General features: G+C 37.8%; 4 protein-coding genes across 10 annotated transcripts in view; 2 read left to right on the top strand and 2 right to left on the bottom strand.

Annotated features, from left to right (window-relative positions):
• Window positions 1-1675: 1675 nt before the first annotated feature.
• Window positions 1676-4505, bottom strand: LOC107557782 (actin-related protein 2/3 complex subunit 4-like). The gene is made up of 7 exons (XM_016241317.1): window positions 4420-4505; window positions 4109-4208; window positions 3497-3615; window positions 3271-3382; window positions 3094-3189; window positions 2264-2434; window positions 1676-2160 (listed from the first exon to the last, which is right to left on the bottom strand). Exons 2-7 carry the CDS (start codon window positions 4109-4111, stop codon window positions 2155-2157), a joined length of 507 nt encoding a protein of 168 aa, XP_016096803.1. The 5' UTR covers window positions 4112-4208; window positions 4420-4505; the 3' UTR covers window positions 1676-2154.
• A 129-nt stretch (window positions 4506-4634) lies between these two features.
• tada3l (transcriptional adaptor 3 (NGG1 homolog, yeast)-like) lies at window positions 4635-10081 on the top strand. 4 transcript variants are annotated; one of them, XM_016241304.1, is made up of 10 exons: window positions 4635-4864; window positions 5306-5539; window positions 5618-5868; window positions 6685-6790; window positions 6950-7082; window positions 7194-7298; window positions 7676-7775; window positions 8743-8934; window positions 9101-9295; window positions 9326-10081. In XM_016241304.1, exons 2-9 carry the CDS (start codon window positions 5330-5332, stop codon window positions 9291-9293), a joined length of 1290 nt encoding a protein of 429 aa, XP_016096790.1. In that variant the 5' UTR covers window positions 4635-4864; window positions 5306-5329; the 3' UTR covers window positions 9294-9295; window positions 9326-10081. The 4 variants fall into 4 exon arrangements, with proteins under 4 accessions (XP_016096790.1, XP_016096791.1, XP_016096792.1 ...); XM_016241305.1 differs by lacking the exon at window positions 4635-4864 and adding an exon at window positions 4903-4960 and having other exon boundaries at window positions 9101-10081; XM_016241306.1 differs by lacking the exon at window positions 4635-4864 and adding an exon at window positions 5021-5069 and having other exon boundaries at window positions 9101-10081.
• Window positions 10082-10183: 102 nt separating this feature from the next.
• On the top strand, window positions 10184-15000 carry hmces (5-hydroxymethylcytosine binding, ES cell specific). Of its 4 annotated transcripts, none has more exons than XM_016241310.1 (7): window positions 10184-10313; window positions 11939-12147; window positions 12214-12357; window positions 13320-13499; window positions 13587-13741; window positions 13848-14040; window positions 14564-15000. In XM_016241310.1, exons 2-7 carry the CDS (start codon window positions 11959-11961, stop codon window positions 14762-14764), a joined length of 1062 nt encoding a protein of 353 aa, XP_016096796.1. In that variant the 5' UTR covers window positions 10184-10313; window positions 11939-11958; the 3' UTR covers window positions 14765-15000. The 4 variants fall into 4 exon arrangements, with proteins under 4 accessions (XP_016096796.1, XP_016096797.1, XP_016096798.1 ...); XM_016241311.1 differs by having other exon boundaries at window positions 10184-10321; window positions 11942-12147; XM_016241312.1 differs by having other exon boundaries at window positions 10184-10321.
• A 143-nt stretch (window positions 15001-15143) lies between these two features.
• The window catches only part of rab7a (RAB7a, member RAS oncogene family), a 14582-nt gene continuing 6107 nt past the window's right edge, over window positions 15144-23618 (bottom strand). Inside the window, exons 2-6 of the mRNA XM_016241316.1 lie at window positions 22243-22305; window positions 21208-21334; window positions 20607-20825; window positions 18158-18286; window positions 15144-16972 (exon numbers count right to left, since the gene is read on the bottom strand). Of these exons, the coding sequence (XP_016096802.1) occupies window positions 16877-16972; window positions 18158-18286; window positions 20607-20825; window positions 21208-21334; window positions 22243-22295 (624 nt within the window). The 5' untranslated portion in view covers window positions 22296-22305 and the 3' untranslated portion in view covers window positions 15144-16876. The remainder of the gene's footprint in view (window positions 16973-18157; window positions 18287-20606; window positions 20826-21207; window positions 21335-22242; window positions 22306-23618) is intronic.

Raw genomic sequence — 23618 nt, 5'->3', positions numbered from 1 at the left:
CACTTACCGTAATTGAGGCAAGTGAGGCCTGCAGTTCTTTAGATGTTGTTCTGGGTTCTTTTATGACCTCCTGGATGAGTCGTCGCTGTGCTCTTGGAGTAATTTTGGTTGGCCAGCAACTCCTGGGAAGGTTCACCACTGTTCCAAGTTTTCTCCATTTGTGGATAATGGCTCTGACTGTGGTTCGCTGTAGTCCCAAAGCCTTAGAAATGGCTTCATAACCCTATCCAGACCGATACATGTCAACTATTTTGTTTCTCATCTGTTCTTGAATTTCTTTAGATCACGGCATGATGTGTTGCTCTTTAAGCATGCTTCACTTTGTCAGACAGGTTCTATTTAAGTGATTTCTTGATTCAACGGGTCTGGCAGTAATCAGGTCTGCGTGTGACTAGTGAAATTTAACTCAGCTTTCTAAAATTATGTGGTTAATCACAATTCTTTCATGATTTAAGAGGAGGGGCAATTAATTTTTCACGTAGGGCCAGGTAGGTTTGGACAGCTTTTTTCCCTTAATAAATGAAATTATCATTTAAAAACTGCATTTTGTATGTACTTGCATTATCTTTGCGTAATATTAAAATTGGTTTGATTATCTGAATATTTTACGTGTGACAAATACGCAAAAAATAAACAAAACAGGAAGGGGCAAAAACCTTTTCACGGCACTGTATATGTATGTCTGCACAGGGAAAAAAAAAAAAAAGAAAAAAGTGTGTTAATGTAATACACTGCAATACTACTAGAGTAAAGGGCTGATGGCTGGTGTAGTAAATACACATGCCCGATTACATCACACTGGCCTTACTGACTGCACATTTGTAAAGTGTCGTCACACAATCAAAATGCATCACACAACCAAAAGTCCTGGCTATTCCCCAGACAATCCATGAAAAATGTACATTGTTTCAAAGCAGTAGAAAAAGTAACAGAAAATGATGGTGTGGCTGAAGATTGCTTTATGCTTCACTGCAGTCTAACAGTTGTTATCTATTAAAGTTTTCAATAAACAACAGTGAATCCTGCTAACCACAAAATCAATCAACAAATTATTCTAACATTCATTCAATTCATCAAGCCTGACTGCTACGTGAGCAGTGCAGAAAGGCATTTTCATATTTCTTGCAAATTTGAAAACATCTTTCAACATTTTACTTACAATTAATGATCGTGTGGTTATGATGTCCTCTCTAGTGTAATTAGCACAACAAACCGTTATCACAGTCCGATTACAATTCATCGACTGAACTATCAGAATATCCATTGTTACCCATCTTTTCAAGTCGTAATGCTCAAAATGATGGATCACAAAAGGACTTTTCTATTGATTACCAAGCAAGATCAATATCCACTTCTGTATTCAGTCTAGCTTTATGATTCTCATCAAATTTTATGCACAGAATGCATGAGTAACACAATTGACCTGGCAATGTTATAACTTGGTTCAATATACGTTTCCGATAAATAAGAACTAACTAAAACTGCATAGAAAACACAATCAAAAGAGTAGTAAAAACTACAGGACAAAGTGCAATTTAGAAACTTTGGAAATAAATCCCACAAGGTAAAGAAAGCACAATATATTTTTTATTGAATTTATTGTTATGTTTTGAATAGTTCTAATATTGGAGATTGACAGTGCCAAAATATAAACACCCATTTCATTTTTTCTCTCTCTCTCTCTCTCATGATCTCTTTAACATTGAATTGATTCCTTTTTTTCCCCACATTGTAACAAAAATGAAAGCATGTGAGTACATGTATATAAAAGACAACGGGAAAAAAAACTACAGTCCAACAACAAGATTCCTGTGCCCATCAATATTAATTACAGGTAATACTTTTAAGGACCTGCCTTGACTGTGTTTTCTTTTTTCCCTAACAACAGAAAACGATAGTAAATAAATTCTTAACTAAATGTACAATTGTTAATATCCATGAGCACAAGGAGCACCTTGAACAGAAGGCAAAAGGGAGTGCATATAGTGCTGCAGGACTGGCCAGTTGTTTCTGTAGATCGTCTTGCTTGGTTGCTAACTTATAAACTCTTTCCCCTTTGCTCTGTGGAGATTTTAAAAACTTTGAATGTTTTTGTCCGCAAGAACCAAACCAACACCAATCTCTGATGGGTATTAGGAATGTAGACAAGGATCCTCAGAACTAAAAAAAAAACAACATAAAAGGAGTCAAATTTAAAAAATGACATTTTCCATTCATTTAAACATGTCCGTAAAAGGATATAAATGCAACATCTCAAACATACATTCTTGAGGAATTCCTCTGCGACAATTCGGGCCCGAGCGTTGACTGACAGCTTCATCTCACTGATCTCCTTGTCAATCTCCTCCATGAAATGGATAACAAAGTCCACCAGCTTGTGTTTATACATCTGTTCTGTGTGGAAGTTGGTGATGAGGAAGCTGATGTCATAGCCCTGAAAAGCACAAAAGAGGAAATGAGAAAACATGCTAATCTTGTTAATAGTTTAGATGCTTCACATGCACATCATCATTCAGCTATGCATTTCAAACCGTAAAGTTTATCACATAAACATGCATTTTTTCCCTTAGTCCTAAAGGAGTTGATTTCCAATCCCCTCCTTTTCTATTATAAAATGAATACGTAATCATAATTTTCTTAATACTAGTGTATCTACTCTGGTATTTATGTTACAGGCAATGTCTGTATTTGGTATCTGAGAGGTGACTGAGGATCTGACCCATGTCAGGAATGCAGTAACAGTGTTTACGCGAACAAAACATGCCCTACAAATTAATCAAATAACATATACAGACAAGTCTTATATAATAATTTTAGACGATTTGTTAATTGCATTTAGTTGATTACACTTTCAATAAAACATATGCAATTGGTTTGTAAAAGGTCTTTTTATGCATTTTGGGATGCATTTACACTATTTTGACCAGCGTGTGGTGTTTCGAGTGCTTCAAAAAAGTGAATCATTTGGCAAAGCTATTCATTCAAATGATTCACAGTTTCGAAAAGCTTCGTTTCTCCCATCACTGATGCATCTTTGGTTTAATAAATGGCATATCTCTTCATCCCTTGTTCGTTCTTCACAATAGAGCTCACCTCAACAGGTTTCCTCCGCAGGATGAAGAAGTTCTCCGCTCGCATCATCATGAACCTCATAAATTTATGGCACAGGATCTTCTCAATCTCATCAGCCTAAGAAAAGCATGACTATCTTTAGAAGATAATGGCAAGAAAAGCACATCGATCTTACGCAGGTCATCCTAAATTACTTACCTGCTTGACAGCGATGCTGACTCTCACGGAGTTTATGGACCCCTCAATCAGGACCTTCTCCTTGTCATTGCGGCTTATGACCACAGGCTGCAACAGAAGCTCTTTGCTGCTCCTGTATTGTAAGACACACATTGCACACACACACACACACATATATATATATATATTAAAAGACATCAGATTTAACACATAAGAAGGATGTGGGGTGTATGAATGATTTCCTCACCTAACCTCCACCTCAGGCTTGTTGTGTCTCTCCACCACCTGAGAGGAGAAGTTCTCCAGACACAGGGCTGCTTGAAGAGTGGCACGCACCGCGTTCAGGTAGGGTCGCAATGTTGCCGTCTACATACAAAAAGGACCATATTTACTTAAGTAACACTTCATTCTATGACCTCTCTGACCTTAAAGGTGTCTTATAGTTATCATAAACACACAAGAACATGATTGTCAGTTTGTGCTTGGCCATTCCATTGAGTTCGTGTCAGTCATTTAGGTGGTGAAGTGTCAATCATCTGCCTGAACATCACTTACTGACAACTACCGGTTGTTCTAAATGAATTAAACACGTGTCGTTTATTAAATATTTCACCTGTGCAGTGTGATGCGCGTTTATTGTTTTCAATATGCCAAAAAGAGGTTTTGTCTGCAAAATCACTGACGTTAGCAAGCTAGCATAAATCAAGACAGACTTAACATCACTCGATCAAATGAGCCAAAAACACTGCGCTGACCGCATACAAATGGTTTACCCGAATGCTGCTTATTGGGTCATTTGATTGCTCGCGCTACAATAAATAAACAACCACAGCAACTTTAAGAAATATACATCTCTTACCATTTTATATGAGGTCTGTGGAGGAAGACGGAAGTCCGCACGCCACGCCTGGAAATGAGAAAGCACGCCTCCATTGCGTTCTCACACTCCCGTAATATACCTATTAGAAGTGCATTTTTTGTTTATCATATGCTCAGGATTTAAATGTATACGAGTGAATGGTATATAATTAAATACATTTCCATACCAACACAAGTTCTTATGTTTCTATTGTAAGCGCGTAAATTGGGAGAAAAATACAAACACCAAAACGACCGTTATTATTTCACATCTGTTCCTGTATTTACGGTGAAGCCCAGCACCAAGCTTACCATTATTTGCTTTTTCTTCCTTATATGGCAAATAACACGATGGGTCTAATTCACTGTAGTCAAACAAAAGGTGATGCTCTAGAAAGATCACTGTGTTGAAATAAACGTTAACTCTTTTGTGGCTTTAAACAGCACACGAGTCTCTAAAAAAAGAAATAATCTTTAATTATAGTGTTTGGACGCGCTTCATACGGGAATGTACCATTCCGTACGCTGCGGTGTTTTGTGGTGGATGTTAACTGCCAAGTGGGGATATTCATCTGATATTGAAAAATGAGTTTGCAGATAGTACATACACATAGGTTAGAATGTGTTAATAAACAATACGTTGACCATACTGAAGCCACTGTAATACACATTCGTGTTATTAAAATTTAAGCGGTGAGCTGTCACCCCCCGAGCTGAGATAATGGTTTAGTCAGTAATGGATGCCCCTCCATCGGAGGTAAACAATGATATTTTATGAATAAATGACTTGTATGGGTTCAGTTCTGTATTATAACATATTATTTAATTGTCTACATGCATCTTTTCACTGCAAGTAATATACATATTTATTATAAAAATGTTACGACCTGTGGTTTGAACTGCATGTAGCTGAATTAGCATGAAGCCGTTAGCTCACAGTGGCTACTCATTATCTCACACCGGTATCTTATCAGTATTACATAACAGACATTACAGCGATGCAATGCATAAAACATTTAAATTTTAATCTATAAACCTTAGGAATAACATCTACAGCAGTACATCTGTTCTGGGTTTGCTTGCATTGTCTTTCTGTGTAACTAACTGTTTGCTTTTACCACCTGACCCAAATCATTTACAGTCTGTGTTATTCATTAATAGTAAAAAAATTGATCACACAACCCTTTTTCCCCCTCAGATATAGGTTCCTGTTAATGAGAAGATGAGTGAACTGAAGGACTGTCCCCCTCTGAAGTACTATGACTTCAAACCTGTGGACCATGTGAAAGTATGTCCACGCTACACAGCAGTGCTCAGCCGCTCAGAAGATGATGGCATTGGCATTGAGGAGCTGGACACGCTTCAGCTGGAGCTGGAAACACTCCTCTCCTCTGCGAGTCGGCGTCTCAGAGCACTGGAAGAACAGAGACAGGTGAGCAGTGTTTTGCTATTCATATTTCTCCCACCTTCTGATACACCTAAAATGATTTATGTTTACTCTCTGAAACAGATACTTACAGACTGGCAGGACAAAAAAGGGGACAAAAGGTTTCTGAAATTAGGGAAGGATCCAGATCTCGCAGCCTCTTCTCGGCATTCCAAGCCCAAAAAACAGAAGCTTGATGGAAAGGGAAGTCATGGTCCTGGACCTGGGCCAGGTAGACCGAAGTCTAAGAACATACAGACCAAGGTCCAGGACTTTGAATTTGAAGTGGACCCCCAAGATATACCCCGCAACCCTAAAAATGATGCTCCCAACAGGTTTGCTGCAACTGAATGTTTTGTCTGTGATACATAATGTATATTTATAGGAATATAGACCAGATATAAGATACAGATCAGATTTTTGCCATCATTTTTCATACTACCTAGATGTTAAATTAAATTGTTTAAATTAAACATCTATACTTTTTTTTATTTCATGCTTTATTGATTCCAGAGGACACATGTTAAGTTATGAGTATTCAGTCATTTTTCAGTCATTTTTTTATTGAATATTATTTAAACAGATCCAAGCCTGGAATGTTATTCACCAATTAAATGCGTTAAATTGATAAAAATTTATGACAAAGATATTTATAATACAATAATTTACAAAAGGTTTCTTTTTTTTTAAATACATACTGCTCTTTTGAACTTTCCATTCATCAAAGAATCCTAAACAAATATATAATGGTTTCCACAAAAATATTAAGAAATGTAACAAATATAAAAATATGAATATTATTAAAAAATATTGCATAAAAAATAATATTATTATTAAATATAAGAAGCACTATATTCAGTATTGATAATAATAGGAAATGGATCATCGGACACTAAAGACTGGAGTAATGGCTGCTAATATTCAGCTTTGCCATCACAGAAACAAATTACATTTGAAAATATATTCAAATAGAAAGAAGTTTTTGTAATACTGTAGAACTGTAATATTTCACAGCATTTTTACAGAATTTTTGATCAAATAAATGCAGTTTTGTTGAGCATAAGAGATGTCTTTTAAAAATATTACCGACCCCAAACTTTTGAATGATTACAATGATTGCATTTTTGTGGTTATATATGTGTGTGAAACAGATTCTGGGCTTCGGTGGAGCCTTACTGTGCAGACATTACAAATGAAGAGATCAGAGTTCTGGAAGAGCTGCTCAAACCCCCTGAAGATGAAGCTGAATACTACAAGGTAAAGATCTTTTAGAAACCAGTTCATGGTCTATATTACTGCAGCTTTCTCTTTCCTTTTCTTCAATTAATTATGCATACAGAGAAATGCATGTTAAATGGCTTTTGTGTTGGTTGTTCACTTCTGACCAATTTCACTTACTGTTGGTTTTCTTTGCAGATCCCAGCTCTCGGAAAGCACTATTCCCAACGCTGGGCTCAAGAGGACCTGTTAGAAGAGCAAAGAGAGGGGGCAAGAGCCAATGACAAGAAAAAAAGCATGATGGGTCCTCTTTCTGAACTGGATGCTAAAGGTAACGGTGTCATTTAAGATGTATCTTGATTTCAGTTGCAACATTGTCATTTGTTGTTGTGTCTTACCTTAAATCTGTTTCTTTTATCCTCTACTATTCTGGTTTGGGTAGATGTAGATGCCCTACTGAAGAAATCCGAGTCTCAGCATGAACCTCCTGAGGACGGCTGTCCTTTTGGCCCTCTTACTCAGCGGCTTCTACAAGCACTCGTTGAGGCCAGTGACTCATCATTTTGTTAAAATAAGTACTTATATTGTGCAACATTTAGTCAGCTCAGCTTGTTTTATTCATATCCTTTTTCATGCATGTTAGTGATGGGCACTTCTGAAAACCTTGGAAACTTTTGCATATCATTTGTTTTGAATCCGTTTCAAACTATGAATGTCACATGCTTTCAGTAAATGAGGCTTTGTTACGTCATACCATAACAGGCCGATGATCTCTGTGAAGCCATGAACCAATCTCTATGTGGTTTTCACCTAATCTCTGATAAATTCTATAAATCAGTAGACATTTTAATGACACATTTGTATAAGAAAAAGGATGAGATGTAGCTAGTCTCATATTAGCCTGATTAACCGAGCTTTCCATAAAGAACATCATATCCCCTATGGAGGATTCCCCCATTCCAGACATTCCAGGGAAGGATGATGGGGCTGGAACATCACCTCGTAGCCAGGGTAAAGCCTTCAGGTAAATGTTTTGTCCATGTTTTATTTTTATCAGTTTTATTTTATGATTTAGTCAACTAGTGATGTTCACTTGTTTTATTTTGACCATTCAAAAGTTTAGGGTTCGTAAGATTTTTTGAAATGCTTTTGAAATGCGTATCTTATGATTTCCACAATGCAATAAAAACAGTAATATTGTGAAATATTACAATTTAAAAGAAATCTTTTCTATTTTAATACATTTGAAAATATCATTTATTCCTGTGATGCAAAGCTGAATTTTCAGCAGCCATTACTCCAGTCTTCAGTGTCGCACGATCCTTTTGAAATCACTCTAATATGCTGATTTGATGCTCAAGAAACATTTCTTATTGTTATGATTGCTAAAAAAAACAGTTGTGCTTATATATATATATAGTGAACCTGAAACTAGCCTAATCATTTAGGGCCAATTAAGATTGATCAGTTAACTAGTTGTTCAGGCAACACACCAGCTAGATGATTTTGAAAATAGTTTTTTTTTTTCATTGACCTTGCTTGTGTACAACACAAAGACCGAAAAATGAGTTATTATAATATAAAAAGTGAGACTATGAAATGCCCATTTTTAGCAAAATTAGCAGTCTTCGTTCTCTCTATCTTTCACTTTTTGTAGTCAACATGAATCGGCACTCACAACTTATTTTTACTTCTGTAATGTGATGCATTTTTGAGTGAAACTGGATATTCAGTAAGGGGAAAGAACATGGATTTTATACATCAGGATTGGATGGTGAAAAGTAGAGCAGAATATATGATAACTAGCTATTGGTTAACATTATTCAGTAGCCTCCATGGCCTGGGTAACATCATTCAAAAAAGATGACGGAGAGAGAGAGGCAGAGAACGCAATTACATTTTGATAAAAGATCATAAAAACATTGTGTTCATCAGTAAAGTAAATAGATTCAATTTTATTTTTTAATTCTCTCTTGTTCTGTTGCTCCCAGTGTGCCTCACACACGCTCTCTGGAGGCTCGTATAAGAGAAGAGCTGGTGTCTCAGGGGCTGCTGGACTCTGATGAGAGGCAAGGTGTCGGAGGAGAGTCTGAAGACGAAGTGCTGGCCGAGCTGCAGAAAAGACAGGCTGAACTCAAAGCGCTGACCGCCCACAACCGCTCACGCAAACAGGAGCTGCTCAAGTGAGTCTCACTGAAAGAGCCTCAGATCCAGATCAAGACACAAGATGAAATCTGGCTCATGAAAATAAGCCTGTAATCATTCAAAGAGTTAGAGGGAGTAGTCTGATGTGACAAGTTATAATTTTCTTTTCTAAAATCACCTATACTTTTCACTGTGTTCATGCAGGTTGGCACGGGAAGAAATGCGAAAACAGGAGCTTCGACAGCGGGTTCGAGTGGCTGACAATGAGGTTATGGAGGCCTTCCGTCGCATCATGGCAGCCAGGCAAAAGAAACGCACTCCAACAAAAAAAGAGAAAGATCAGGCTTGGAAAGCTTTGAAAGAGAGAGAAAGTATTCTCAAACTCTTAGATGGATAAATATGAGCGGCAGCTATAATGTGGTGTGTTTATTTTTTCATGTTTGTTGTCTATGGACACTTCATAAAGACAGCTTCAACATTCAGACAACCTGAAGAGCATGTAAACAAACATTTCATATAATGTCCATCTGTTTTGGTTACTCTCTGTCCAAAGTAATACCTGACATGTCAAGTTGTGATAAATAAATGTGCCACTGACTTGACATTGTTGATGCCAGAAGTATGGCACCTTGAGTTTACTTTTTTATTATTTTTGGCCTTTCTGTACAGTTCCCAAATGCAACTGATTAACATAACGGATTGATATGGTTAAAGGAATAATTCAACCCAAAATGAAACTTCCGGACCGGTATCACTGACTTTCTCCTGTGGAACATAAAAGAAGATATTTTGAAGAATGTTGGTCACTGAACAGTATTGGCCATTGCATGGATAAAAACACAGGCATTTCTTCTTTTTATGTTCCAGAGAAGAAAGCAAGTCATAGAGGAACAACATGAGGGTGAGGAAATGACATGGATGAACTTTCTTTAAAGCTATTCTCATAGTGTTGATAGTATTTTGTTACTACATGGGGTAGAGCAAGAACACAGTATTTTGAGTTTGTATATGATTGAAAGAAAATAAAAGCTTTTATAAAGGCTTAGGCATTGTACATGGAAATATCGAGATTATAAATCCATGTATGTAGTCATTTATTTCAGCCCATGTTGAATTTAGTTGCATGAATCTGACATTTTGTAAACTTTTTTCTAAACCATCAGCAGCATCATTGCGGATGCATGTAACGTTATGTGTGTGTTTGAAAATAAAAACGAAATTTTGATAAATTAATAATAGACTGGTGTTCGTATCATCTCTTCTCTCTTCTGTATGCAAAGCTTTGATTAGAAGTGTTGTGACGGGCTGTCTTGGCAGGAGGGCGCCATTTCGTGTCTACACACTTGATCAGTGAGCAAACCATCGTTGCTCTCTGCTCTTACGTTTTTACCTCAGAATAAGGACTTGTTCTTCACTGGTGAGATTGTATGTCCTTTACAACTTTATGTTCGCAATATGTATTATCTGTCAGTTCCTCTGTATCGTGTTTGCCAGCCAGTTTATGAAGACGCAAACGGGGTGTGCAGAAAATGCTGTATGCAACTAACGTTAGCAGTCTAGCCGCTTCACCTGTAAAATATAAGCTTTGATGTGAAGTATTGAGGTAAAATGACCAGCGTGCAGCCTCTTAGGCAGTTAAAGCAAGGAAACTGGGGGGAAGCGGTGATGTTGCTCAAGTTTTAACGACCTGACGCTACTGTTTCGCGAAAGAATTGTTCATGTGAGTCGGTTCTCAATGAAATGATTGAACCAGTTCACGAGTACGACTGAAATATCTCGGAGCGGTTGAGTAAACAAACTATTTGGATCAACTAAGCACCGTCATCGCACACGTCCGATTTGTAATCAGCCGAGAACTGTTTGGTGAGCTGATGCAACTAGAAATTACAAGAAAAGTAAGGAACATTCATAGCTAAGACAAGAGATGATTTCCTTGAACGTCAGTAAACCGCGCGATGACGTTTTACGTTCTGACGCAAAAGAATCACTGATTCACTTTTTCAAACCGTTTGAAAGAACCGATTGGCAGAAATGTATCGGTGCATTTTTTTTAACAGTGAACACAACCAAAGCTAACCTTTAAAGGGGTCATATGATGCGATTTCAATTTTTCCTTTCTCTTTGGAGTGTTACAAGCCCTTGGTGCATAAAGAAGATCTGTAAAGTTGCAAACACTAAAGTCTCAAATCCAAAGAGATATTCTTTATAAAAGTTAAGAGTCAGCCACACCCCCCTAAAACGGCTCGTTCTAATACGCCCCCACATAGTTGCATGAATCTGACATTTTGTAAACTTTTTTCTAACCCATCAGCAGCATCATTGCGGATGCATGTAACGTTATGTGTGTGTTTGAAAATAAAAACGAAATTTTGATAAATTAATAATAGACTGGTGTTCGTATCATCTATTCTCTCTTCTGTATGCAAAGCTTTGATTAGAAGTGTTGTGACGGGCTGTCTTGATTGTGAATGCGCTGTGTGTTTCGTTGTGAAAGCAAAACTACTTTGTTTGGCCTTCCAAAAGAGGACAATATCCGCTTCGTCATGCCTAGAGCTGATCTGTGCTGGTCGCTGAGGAAATACATCAACTTCACACTGTGGATCGCCGGATCGGCTTTGGCCGTGTTTTTTTAACTTAAACATTAATGTTTTTTTAACTTAAACATTCATATTTTAGCATCTTGATAAGCAAATAGCATAAATGTTGTGGTTTGTAAATCAACTAATCAAAAGAGACAGCTTGGTGGCCTTGCTGTAATGAACAGTAATTTTACAGCTTTGTCATTTCTGGTTAATTTTAAATTATAAAGGTAGTGACCTAATTCCATTTTAAAATGAATAGCAGTTTTTGCATTTGCGGATAAACAAAATAGTAAATATAAGTAAATGTATAATATACTATATTTAAAATTCACCATAATTATTATAGGAAAACATTACATTATTTGTATTATTTTTAACGAAAAATGCAAAAATCACAGCAATATCATAATTTGTTTAAAGCATTAAGTAAATGTACCCTCTAATTTGTGGTGACGTCAAGCAGATTTGGCATGTGCCAGAATGTGCGGGAGAACGGCTTGCACCCTTGCGGCGAATGAGCTCAGTCGTGCGGCTAACTATCGAGACCGGACGGGACAACGACACCGGCCCCGATGGAAGGATGGAGACACTGACAAATACTGGCCCTCATACAACAAGAGTCCTCAGTCCTTCAGCCCTGTACTGCTGTCCAACAGACACTTCAACAAGGCATGTCAAAACATATATGCACATTTGTCCCTGAAGAACAGCTGTTTAATGAAGCACTTTCCATAGGATGCCCCTGTAGATGAGTGTGTGTTGGCAGCGATGCGCTGGGGTCTCGTCCCGGCGTGGTTCAAAGAGAATGACCCCAGTAAGATGCAGTACAACACCTCTAACTGTCGCAGTGAGAGCCTGCTAGAAAAGAAGTCTTACAAGGTAGGTACATAAGACACCCTCATTCATTTTACATGAGCAGTGAAATGGGGTATCCCCGCACAATGCAAAATCTCATTGGTCTAAAATTCAGCTCCACATAATAGAGTGCAACAGTTGGATCCCCAAAAGTAAAAATCTCATTCATTTTTCTTCCATAGGGGATTTGGTTTTTAGCAACAACCTATAAACCATTAAAGACAGACCTACTGTGAGCTACAAGGTTGTTAATCGATGGTGTATGCTTTCGTTGACACCGTCAGCCCCCAATATTTAAACTTTTTTTTTTAAATAATGATGTTTAAGAGCAGAATTACTGGTGACAAACTAAATTACCCATGAATCGGCAGAGAAATCTCAACCAATCAGAAAATTGCGACAAATCACAACAAAAAAAGTACTATTTAATGATGTAATCAAATCATTCTTCCTACACTCTCAAACTACTTTAATATTTGTGTGCGTATTTAGCAATAAATAAAATGTGTTATTTTTTTCCCCAAACCATTTAAGCGCAAACCCCCACCCCGCCACATATTCTAAAGATTTCATTGTTTATGAAATTGAGTGATTGAGTTGACCAATGCAATTGGTAGCGGTGCAGGGTTTCATTCAATTCAGGCCACCAGCCTGCATTATTTCAACTTGTATTTTTAAATAATCATGTTTAATAGCAGAATTACTGCTGAAAAACTAATCTCCACCAGCCAGAAAATCGTGACAAGCGAATTGATCAAAATCAACAGCTGCTCACTCCTATGAAGCACTACGGATGACGTAGAGTCAGTTTCCTAATGTTCCCTAACTACTTAAATATTTGTATTATACATATATTTATTCATATATGTGTATCCCTGTGGGAAAATGAATTGGAAAAATACTGTCACTCTTATGTATTAAACATCAAATATTTTCTAATATTCTGTGGGCAGACATATGATTGTTGCTGGAAACTTCTTCTTCAGGATCCTCTTCTGAAAGGACAGCGCTGCGTCATTCTAGCTGATGGCTTCTATGAATGGAGGCGAACAGAGAAAGAGAAACAGCCTTTCTTCATTTACTTCCCTCAGACCCAAGGAGGGCAAGTGCCCGGTCAACAAAATATACTGAAAATGAAAAGGGACCAAAGTTTGGACCAAGCAGAGGTTAGCCCAAGTCTGACAGTTGTAAGAAGTACATTTGTTAACTTAAGTGGGTCTTACTCATCTGTTTATTCCTCCACTTGTCTACAGAGCGATCAGGATGACAGTGACTGGACAGGGTGGCGTCTGCTGACAATAGCAGGGCTCTTTGACTCCTGGACTCCTCCTTGTGGTGGAGAGACGCTGTACACTTACACTGTTATTACTGTAGACGCCTCTCCAAATCTTCAAAGCATCCATGACAGGTTGATCACATAAAAACTATGAATCATGGGGTTTTTATTGTGATGTTGTAAGTGTCATACACTTTATTGTAATGAGTCAAATGAACCTTGAGTTAATGTGTAACAGGATGCCATCTGTGCTGGACGGTGAGGATGAGGTAAGACGGTGGTTGGACTTTGGAGAAGTAAAGTCACTGGAAGCCATGAAATTACTGCATCCAAATTCCTCCTTGACCTTTCACCCAGTCTCCTCATTGGTCAACAATTCCCGCAACAACTCCCCAGAGTGTCTGCAGCCTGTAGAGCCCTCAGTTAAGAAGGTGAAACTTTTGGTCATTTTGAGAAAAGAAATGCACTCAAAACTATTTTTACACTAGTTTATTAATTTGTCCTCTAACAATGTCCAACAGTGTATATGCAGTACATACATCAGTGGAGAATTCTGGCACTTCTGTAATCATTTCCACATACTGAATTGGTTTATTTAACTGCTTATTTAGACATTTTTATATACTGTACATACACTACAGTTTAAAGGTTTGGGATTGGCAAGATTTTTTAAATATTTTAATGGCTCTTATGCTTACCAAGGTTGCATTTAGTTGATCAAAAATACAGTAAAAAACATGAATTTTGAGAAACACTATTACAACTTCAAATGACTTTTTCGATTTGCATATATTTTAAAATGCTATTTATTTTCATAGTTGAAGATTTATAGTCTGGGACAAGAGTAAACAAAATGTATACATTACAAACATCTGAAAAGTGGAAAAAAGAAAAATCATAAACCATTAATCATAATCATTCAAATACTGACCTTCCACCTTCTGTCCTGTCCAGACCGTTCAGCCTACAGCCAGCAGTAAAGTGATGATGAGCTGGCTGAAAACTGCCTCGCCCACTAAGAGGAAGAATCCTGATGAAGAAACTTCAGCTAAAGCACCTGAAGAAAAGCTTGCAGCAGAGAAGCAAACCAAGCCGACTGGGCCTCTCCAGCAGTGGCTGCTGGGAACGGGTTCCAGCAAGAAACCAAAGACTTGAAAACAGAACTTGTGTTCTTCAGAATGACCAAAGCTGACTAGTTTAAAGATTCAGAATGCTCCCTCACATGCCTAAAAATGTTTGTTGAAATGGCAGTTCACCCAAAATGGAAAAATAACTGAAAACCTACTCACCTCAGGCCATCCAATAGGAAGATGATGTTTATTCATCTAAACAGATTTGTAGAAATTTAGCATAACATCACTTGCTCACCAGTGGATCCTCAGTGAATGGGTGCCGTCAGAATGAGAGTCCAAACAGCTGATAAAAACATCAAATAATCTAAACGACTCAATTAAGTCCATCAGTTAACATCTTGTGAAGTGAAAACTTGAGTGTTTATAAGAAACAAATCCATTAAGGCATTTGAACTTTTAAACTGTCGCTTCCGGCCAAAATACGAGTCCATATTCCATAATAATGCTTTCTCCAGTGAAAAATCTCCATTTATTCTCTCATTTCAGAATCCTTCAACATAATTCTTTATAACCGTTTTGGACTGTTTTCGCTTGTGAAAGGTGCTTACTTTGTGAAACGATTACTTGTGGATTATTGTGATGTTTTTATCAGCTGTTTGGACTCATTCTGACGGCACCCATTCACTGCAAAAGAGCAAGTGATTTAATGCTAAATTTCTCCAGATCTCTTCTTTCGATGAAGAACAAAGTCATCTGCATCTTGGATGGCCTCAGGGTGAGTACAGTTTCAGCAAACTTACATTTTTGGGTGAGTTTCTTTAAGACAGTTAAGCGCTAATTTGCCAAGTATTCAGTGTGCAGTAGTGTGCATTTGACATTGTTCTTTCTTCATAATTAGATGATGAAAATAAACATTCATGTAATTTATAATAGTTGATTTGTGGACACATTTAATTCATTCATTTCAAATTGTCCCAGTTGTCACTTCTCAATAAGTGTACAGCAAACACACAATGTACAGCAGTTTTATTCAACAACTTAATTTTATTTCCATTACTTTGAAATACATTTATCTTGAACAATGTATACGCTGTGCATTTTGTTTCATTAAATGCCATGAACAATTCAGTTTTCCCCCAATGTTGTCTAGATGTGTTTATTTGTATATAATGCAACACAGATAATAATAAAAATAATTACAATAATAATAATGAACATACAGACAGGAAAAGATCCGAGTGATACTGAGCACTTGAATTCTCTACCATCCTGAGCTACTGGTAGAGTCTGGGCAAGATATGAAAGAATAGAAAAAACAAAAACGACAAGAGATGGCCTACGCCACTACTTGTTCACGGCAGACTCGCGGTGATTCGGTCATGCTGACATGAGGATCGACGATATAAAAAATATAAAGAAATACTAATTGTCATAATAGTATGAATTGTAGATCATTTAGATGTAATATCTAAATTTCCCCATCGCATGGTTTGCTATTCGTGTTTTTGTGTTCCATTTTGAGGACAGTGATTGGGCGTACACTAGATTAATTGACTGCAGCTCTCAGCTGTAACAGCGGGGGCAGTGTTAGACCTCCAGTGCTTCGGGACTACACAAACTGAGGAGCGTTTTTGGGTTCACGAGTTTAAGATGCAAATGTAGCATGCTTTACGTCAGGCCGCCATTTTATTTCAAGCAGAATGATGAAGCAGTTGAACATGACGGGTAGTTCTGGTACCAACGTACACCTCTGATACACCCCCCATCTTTCAGCGTTTCACGTCACATGTATTACAACTGCACTGCAGGACTGGATCATATAAAAAAAAAAAAAATCTCAAGAGCCATTCAAGTGTTGTGAAGAGTTCCAGTAGGACTTTTTATGTGGGTGAGGCGACAGTTCTGCAGAACCGGTGCGAGGTGTCGAGATTTGTGTACGAAAACGGGTGTCAGATTGAGCCTCTTGAGCATATGTGGGTGTGTGTGTTGTGTCGTGACTAAGGCTGTGAATGCGAACTGTGTAGTATACTGAATGAGAGGAAGTCTGCTCATCTACAAAGGCCAGTGATTATAGAGTTAAGGGGAGGGGAGGAGATGAAGATCGGGTGAAAGAAAGAACGCATGAGAGAGAGGGAGTGAGGCAGAGACAAGGCCAGAGAGGCTGAGGGTGAAACGCTGTGCCCCCTGGAGGTCCTCAGCAGCTACAAGTCTCTGCTGATGGCTTGGCTCTATCGTTCCGGTCTAGCTTAATTGGCTCGGGGAACTCGTTGTATAACTCCACTTCGGTTTCCTACAAAATTAAAAAGGGCCACAGTTAAGTGCAAAGTATACTTCAGTTTTGACGCAAACACAGTGTATGCGTACAGCCAAACACAACTTTCAAAGTATACTCATTTGATGGTGCATGCAAACACTTAAACTAGAAAGTTGCATCCTTGCCTCTGATTCCGTTTCTCAGAATAAACTCAATTGTTCGAGATGTATAAACATAGAACTGGAATATATATATAATTCAGAGGAAAAAGTCAGAATTGCTAGATATAAACACAGAATTCTCACAATTGTGAGAGAAACTGAGAGAAAAATGCAATTACCTTTTCTATTTTTTTTACCCCCCCCCCCCCCCCCAACAAACAAACAATTGTGACAAACTCAGAGGAAAAAAAAAAAATCAGATTTTCGAGATGTAAACTCAGGATTGCAAGAAATAAACAACTTTATGAGACAAAAAAAATCTGAATTACGAGATATAAACTCACAATTGTGAAAAAAGAAGTCATAATTGTGAGGAAAGGTCAGTTACCTTTATTTTTTATATTGTGGCAGAAACAAGCTTCTACATATCACTGTTGAAAATGTACTCGTTTAAATTAGAGTGTGTATTTCTTAACACACCTTGTGGACAAATTAATTGGTGTGAAAAAAACAAAAGGCACATTTTTGAGCTGAGCGTACAGCTTACGCACGGTTAGAAAAATCTTGACTGTGCACATAATATGCTAACGATGAAATTTGCATCATATGCACAGGAGCTTATGCTACGCCTACGTCATCCGCTGGAACGCCACTCTCTAGTGAATGCATTTATGGCAGTTAGCGGAAGCTAGAGATTACGGTTTATAATGTTTTAAATACGGATATTTTCAAATGCATTGCTTCGCTTCAGAAGGCCTTTATTAACCCCCCGGAGCCGTGTAGAGCACTTTTTATGATGGATGGATGCCCTTTTTTGGGCTTCAAAATTTCAACCACCATTCACTGTCATTATAAAGCTTGGTAGAGCCAGGACATTTTTTTATATAACTCTGATTGTATTCGTCTGAAAGAAGAAAGTCATTTACACATAGGATGGTTTGAGGGTGAGAAAGTCATGGAGTAATAAAAATTTTTGGGTGAAATATCCCTTTAAGTATACTTTGGGCTTCATCACTTCGTTTCCGCACCTAACGCAACACACATATTTCAGCAAACATACCTGTTTGAGTGCATTGCGCGCGATGGTCTGGAAAGCCTGCTCTACATTGATGGCCTCCTTTGCACTGGTCTCAAAGTACGGGATGTTGTTCTTACTCTGACACCAAGCCTGTGCCCGCTTGGTTGTTACCTGAGGGTGAAAAATATGAAAGAACAAAAATGTGAAATTCGCAAAGACTGCGATTAAGGTCATAGATACACCATTATGTTAAAAATGAGAAAAAGTGAACAGTGTTTGCCCATGCGAAAGTCTCCACCATGAAACTAGGCAATATGGCTCAGGCCCTTCAATGTACACAACAGTTTCATAGTTTGAATCAGTGAGAATACAATCAATTGATCAAAAGTGACGGTAAAGACATTTATAATGTTACAAAAAATCTATTTTTCAAATAAATTATGTTCTTTTGAACTTTCATCAAAGAATCCTGGAAAAAAAAGCATCACGGTTTCCACAAATAGATGAGCACCAAATCAGTATATTAAAATGATTTCTGAAAGATCATGTGAAACTGAAGACTGGAGTAATGACTACTGAAAATACAGCTTTGCCATCACAGGAATAAATTACATTTTAAAATATACTTGAATACAAATTGTTTTTTTAATTGTACTGTAATAACATTTCACAATATTACTGGTTTTACCGTATTTTAGATCAAATAAATGCAGCCCTGGTGAACATAAGAGACTCCTTTCAAGAACATAATTCTTAGCCACCCTAAACTTGTGATTTTTGTGGCTGCCAGATGAAAAAAAACATAAGTCTTCTCCCACAGCAAGTTATTTGAAGTGTCATTCACTGGAAGTTCAGCTACTTAAAACTTCTCCAAGACACTTTACATGTATATGGAGAGAGTGCAGCTGGTCCTAAATGAGCTCCCTTGGCCTCTTAGAATGTGACAAGATCTTGAAATATATATACATGCTTCTATATGTACATGGGTCAACAACATGATTTTTGTACAGATCTCTGTAGTAGAGAGTTTATTCTAAGGGTGCTTTCACACTAGCACTTTTGGTGCACATCCGGGTTCGATTGGTTCGTTTGGATGATGTGAACGCTGTCTTCCGAACTCAGGTGCGCACCCGTGAAGAGTACCCGAGTCCGCTTAAAAACGGTGGTCTGGGGTACGGTTCAAGTGAACTCCGGTACGGTTCGCTGCTGATGTGAACGCAATCCGCTATTAATGACGTATTATTTGATAAAAATGTGTGTTTCACTCACTTTCTTGACGAGTGTGACTGACGCGCTGCAAGCAGAGAGCTGTATATCTCATTTCTGTTCACCTTCAGAGTACTTTAGAGCATTTGCAGAACATTCGTAAGGCAGACGTAAGTGCCGTTATGTACTGAAGCTTTGGAAACAAAACCAACGGTTCAAAAACATAAATATAAAATTGAAGAGAGCCTTGCTACACATTTTGCCATCTTCTCCTGCACCATCATTACTAAGCAACGGGGTAAACAGCTGCTGGCTTGATAACGCAAACGAACCACGGTTCGGACCCAAATAATATAATGTGAACACAGTCCTGAGGGGGCAGGGGGAGGGGGGAGAAATCGAACTCGGGTTCGGACCAAGCAATCGAACCAAGTGTGAAAGCACCCTAAAACGCATTAAAAATGCAACACACCTCTAATATGGTGAGCATGTTTTAAATTGTGCCTCTAGTGCGCTTATGTTCTACGTTGGCCCACCCTCAAACACTGTAGCTTGTTCATATCAAGAAGACACTGTGTCCTACGCTGTGAAAGTAAATTTGTTTTATTATCACTTCCGAATGAAGAGGCTGCAAAGAATCAGTGGTTAAAATTCATAAAATTCAGTACAACCCCAATCTTTTTTTATGTTCCGGTCATTTTACTAATGACCGCTTCTCTAATCTCGGGATTCACAAAAAGCTTGCTCTTGAAAGATGGATCAGTGCAACAGACTGGGCCATCTGACCAATCAGAGCAGAGTAGGCTCATGGAAAGGAGGGGTTTAGAGACTGAATCTCAGAACTGCTTCGAACAAATCGTTTGAGAATCGTTGGAAAATGAGGTGATAGTAAATGCATATTTTGGAAAACTAAAGCACATTTTGACCTAAATTGTAAACCTATTGTAGGAGACTCCCAAAACAATGTTAGGAACCTTAAAAATGGCATAACATGGGCACTTTATTTTATTTTCTAAATTTTCATTATATTCTTGATATAATCATGTGAAAAATAAGCCTCATTAAAAGAAACCTGTTAAAAAAAAACCTTAGTTAGTCATAATCTTTTATTTACATTATTACAGAAAATTTACAAAAATGCTTGAACTCTTAATAAATTCGACAACCATTTTTCCATCAAATTAAAGTGATGTGGTACGACTAGCATGCTAAAATAAAAGAATAAAACCTCAATGTCTTAGAGAGAACCCCTGCAGACCCTCATGACAGGAATCACTGCACCCACCTGCCTATTCTCCAGATCGATTTTGTTGCCCAGCACCACGAAGGGGAAGTTCTCTGGGTCACGTGGGCTGGCCTGGATCAGGAACTCGTCCCTCCAGCTGTCCAGTGTCTTGAAGGTGTTTGGGGCAGTGACGTCGAACACCAGCACACAGCAGTCGGCGCCGCGGTAGAAAGCCACACCCAGAGACTGGAACCGCTCTTGACCTGCTGTATCCCATATCTGAATGAAACGACACGGTTCATAAACCTTCTTTCATATACGAACATTCTGTCAGGCTGCATTATAAAATGCATGAAAACAAATGGACAGACAGATCTATATAGTATGCCAGTTACATCTGTTATTATTTTTGTGTTCCTTGGGAGATGAAAATGTCAAACATACTAGAAACGACATGAGGGTGAGTAAATGATGACAGAAATCATATTTTGGTTGAATTATAGCCTTTAAAGCCTTCTCCCAGTTCATTAAAAAGAAAAATGTAAAGCTAGCTGAAGTAATGAGATTACACACATTGGTATGGGGAAAAGAAAAATGCTTCAGCTGCTTTCATTTTTTATTTCAAAGCATCACATGCTTTCAGAAAAATAACCATCTCTACCTGCATTGTGACAAGTCGGTCATCAACCATCACTTCTTTTGTCAGGAAATCTGCTCCTATAGTAGCTTTGTACTGGTTACTGAACTTCTTATTCACATACTGGTTCATCAGAGATGTCTTCCCAACCCTGTTGAGACAAAACAGCGTTTAATCCAGTACCTGGCAGAATAAAAGGAGAACTAACACATCTATTTGTGACTGTGCACAACTATGAGTCATGCCAAATTAAACACTATATAAACACTAATAATGTAGGCCATAACAAAATTTACATTCCCTTTGTGAAACTGAAACTATTTTCTTGAGAATCTATATCCCACCCACAAACTTTCCCATCTGGAAAGCTCGTAAGACATCAAGAGGAAATGAAAGGCTTTTTGGAGGTTTTGTTTTTGGGTGGTTTAAATGCCCAGTGCGTTATGAATCATCTAAACACATTTATACTGTTAGTCAAACAGTGCACTTTATAGCGGTGTATTTATAGTGCATTTTCAAACATTTCGATACACAACTTTGAGCTGAACATCTAAATGCACATATGACATGACTCTGTGGGACGCGGTTCATTTTGCACTCAGTGGCAATGGTTCACACTCCTGCCTTAAATTAGTCCAAGTCCAATTAGTGGACTATTTTTTCTCATGGTGCTTTATATTTAGCAGCGTCACCACTATCTATTTGCATCTTTAATCTATGAACACTACTACTTCTATTTAACAGAATGCTCTAAAATGTCATTCTTAAAGGGATGGTTTACCCAAAAAAAAAAATTCTCAATTTAAACAGCCCCTGACCTAAATATTATGGGGGGGGGGGGATACTATGGTAGTCAATGGCTACCGTCAACTGCTTGGTTACCCACATTCTTCAAAATATCTTCTTTTGTGTTAACAGAATAAAGAAACACATGAAGGTCTGTAACAACTTCAGGGTGAGTAAATGAACAAGAGAGTGATCAACCCCTTTAAAAACTAAATGAAAGTGGCAGTAGCCTCGACTTTATCACAGGGCACTGTGCTGAATGTGGAAACTCACCCGGAGTCTCCAAGGATGATCACCTTCAGAAGAACTTTCTTCCTTGATGTCATAGTGTCACAGCTGGGGAGGAGAAAGCACAGAGCATGACGCCAAGATTTCAACAGCATAGCTCATATGAATAAAAAGGAAGTGAAAGCCAAAACTGGTTGTACTCAATCAGGCCTATTTCAAGGACATGCGGACAGGACAGGAGCCTTGTAGTATGTAGTAAGCAAACTGCTATAGCTACAACCACAATCACCCATTTGATTGAACTTACACACTCTAAGTGTGCTAAAAAGGCCTTTTTTGTTTCAAGGACAAAACCCATGATTCTGCTAGCACTCTCAAATTGGTCATGTGCACTCTAACTACCAAAGTCACGAGAAACGCACTCTCACAGACAACACGTACTGTTGCCTGCCTACCGTTAAACACACAGACTTCCCTTTTTAAGGGGAGGGCTTGAACGTAGAGTTTACTAAACGCTTCTCCATCTTTCACTCAGTACAGATCCATCTGCTGAGGTACTGCTGTTTATCCAGGCCATGAAAGTGAGGGCCATGGATCATTGCTAAACACTTTAGGAAGTAAATCAAAATGACAGCATTACATGGAATAGCACATCCTATAACAACAACCACCACCAACAAAAAAATAGCTGCCATTAACAGAGGGTCTTAGGTCACATGGTGCATTGTTGTGCCAATACACAACATTTGAATGGCAGAGCATGGAGCGATCATAAATTATGGTGATTACAACATATTTAATTAAGTCATAATTTATCCATGTTATGGGTGATAACCGCTAAATGGATCAAATTAAAATTCAATACTATTTTGTCTTAATAAATAAAATTATTAATAAAGGCTAAAACCAATTATTTATAAATAATAATTATCAAATGCTACAACTGAATTTAGGCATCACAATATTATAATGTACAGCACGAAAAATGGATATTCGTTTTCAGATTATTATTTTTTTAATTTGAAGTGTTTGATGATACATCCAATATCATCCGATATGGTACCGATATATTATCAATTCTTAATGGTAATACCAGAAATACAAAATAAAAGTGTCATAAATGGCAGACTATCACTAAAATGTATAATTATATACAACAAAGGTTGGGTGTATTGATATGTTACTAAATAGTATGACATAATAATTGAAACCATGGCATAGTTTAGGTTGGATGTTTCTTTTCAGCATTTATCTCAAATGTGAATGTTATCGGCTTCAAAGACATCACAGGGGCTGAGCGTATCAAGACCACCTCTAACTCAAGCATTATGTTTTCACTTTAACTTCAAAGGTCACAAATGTAACAATATACATATTAAGGCGATATACCATATAAAATGGTACTGCAATACTAAACTACT

Source organism: Sinocyclocheilus grahami, unplaced genomic scaffold (assembly GCF_001515645.1).
Source record: "Sinocyclocheilus grahami isolate Dianchi unplaced genomic scaffold, SAMN03320097.WGS_v1.1 scaffold619.1, whole genome shotgun sequence".
Taxonomy (NCBI): domain Eukaryota; kingdom Metazoa; phylum Chordata; class Actinopteri; order Cypriniformes; family Cyprinidae; genus Sinocyclocheilus; species Sinocyclocheilus grahami.
Note: the sequence above shows the minus strand (reverse complement) of the source record. Positions and strands in the feature narration are given on the sequence as shown.

Coding starts and splice junctions, on each gene's coding strand:
- LOC107557782 (XM_016241317.1), bottom strand. Junction 3,383..3,496: donor AAGCCTGAGGTGGAGGTTAG/GTGAGGAAATCA, acceptor CTTACAATACAG/GAGCAGCAAAGAGCTTCTGT. Junction 3,190..3,270: donor TCAGCATCGCTGTCAAGCAG/GTAAGTAATTTA, acceptor TGCTTTTCTTAG/GCTGATGAGATTGAGAAGAT.
- tada3l (XM_016241304.1), top strand. CDS start 5,330: ATGAGTGAACTGAAGGACTGTCCCCCTCTGAAGTACTATGACTTCAAA. Junction 6,791..6,949: donor ATGAAGCTGAATACTACAAG/GTAAAGATCTTT, acceptor TTTTCTTTGCAG/ATCCCAGCTCTCGGAAAGCA. Junction 7,299..7,675: donor TCTACAAGCACTCGTTGAGG/CCAGTGACTCAT, acceptor AGCTTTCCATAA/AGAACATCATATCCCCTATG.
- hmces (XM_016241310.1), top strand. CDS start 11,959: ATGTGCGGGAGAACGGCTTGCACCCTTGCGGCGAATGAGCTCAGTCGT. Junction 12,148..12,213: donor CCAACAGACACTTCAACAAG/GCATGTCAAAAC, acceptor CACTTTCCATAG/GATGCCCCTGTAGATGAGTG. Junction 13,500..13,586: donor AAAGTTTGGACCAAGCAGAG/GTTAGCCCAAGT, acceptor ACTTGTCTACAG/AGCGATCAGGATGACAGTGA.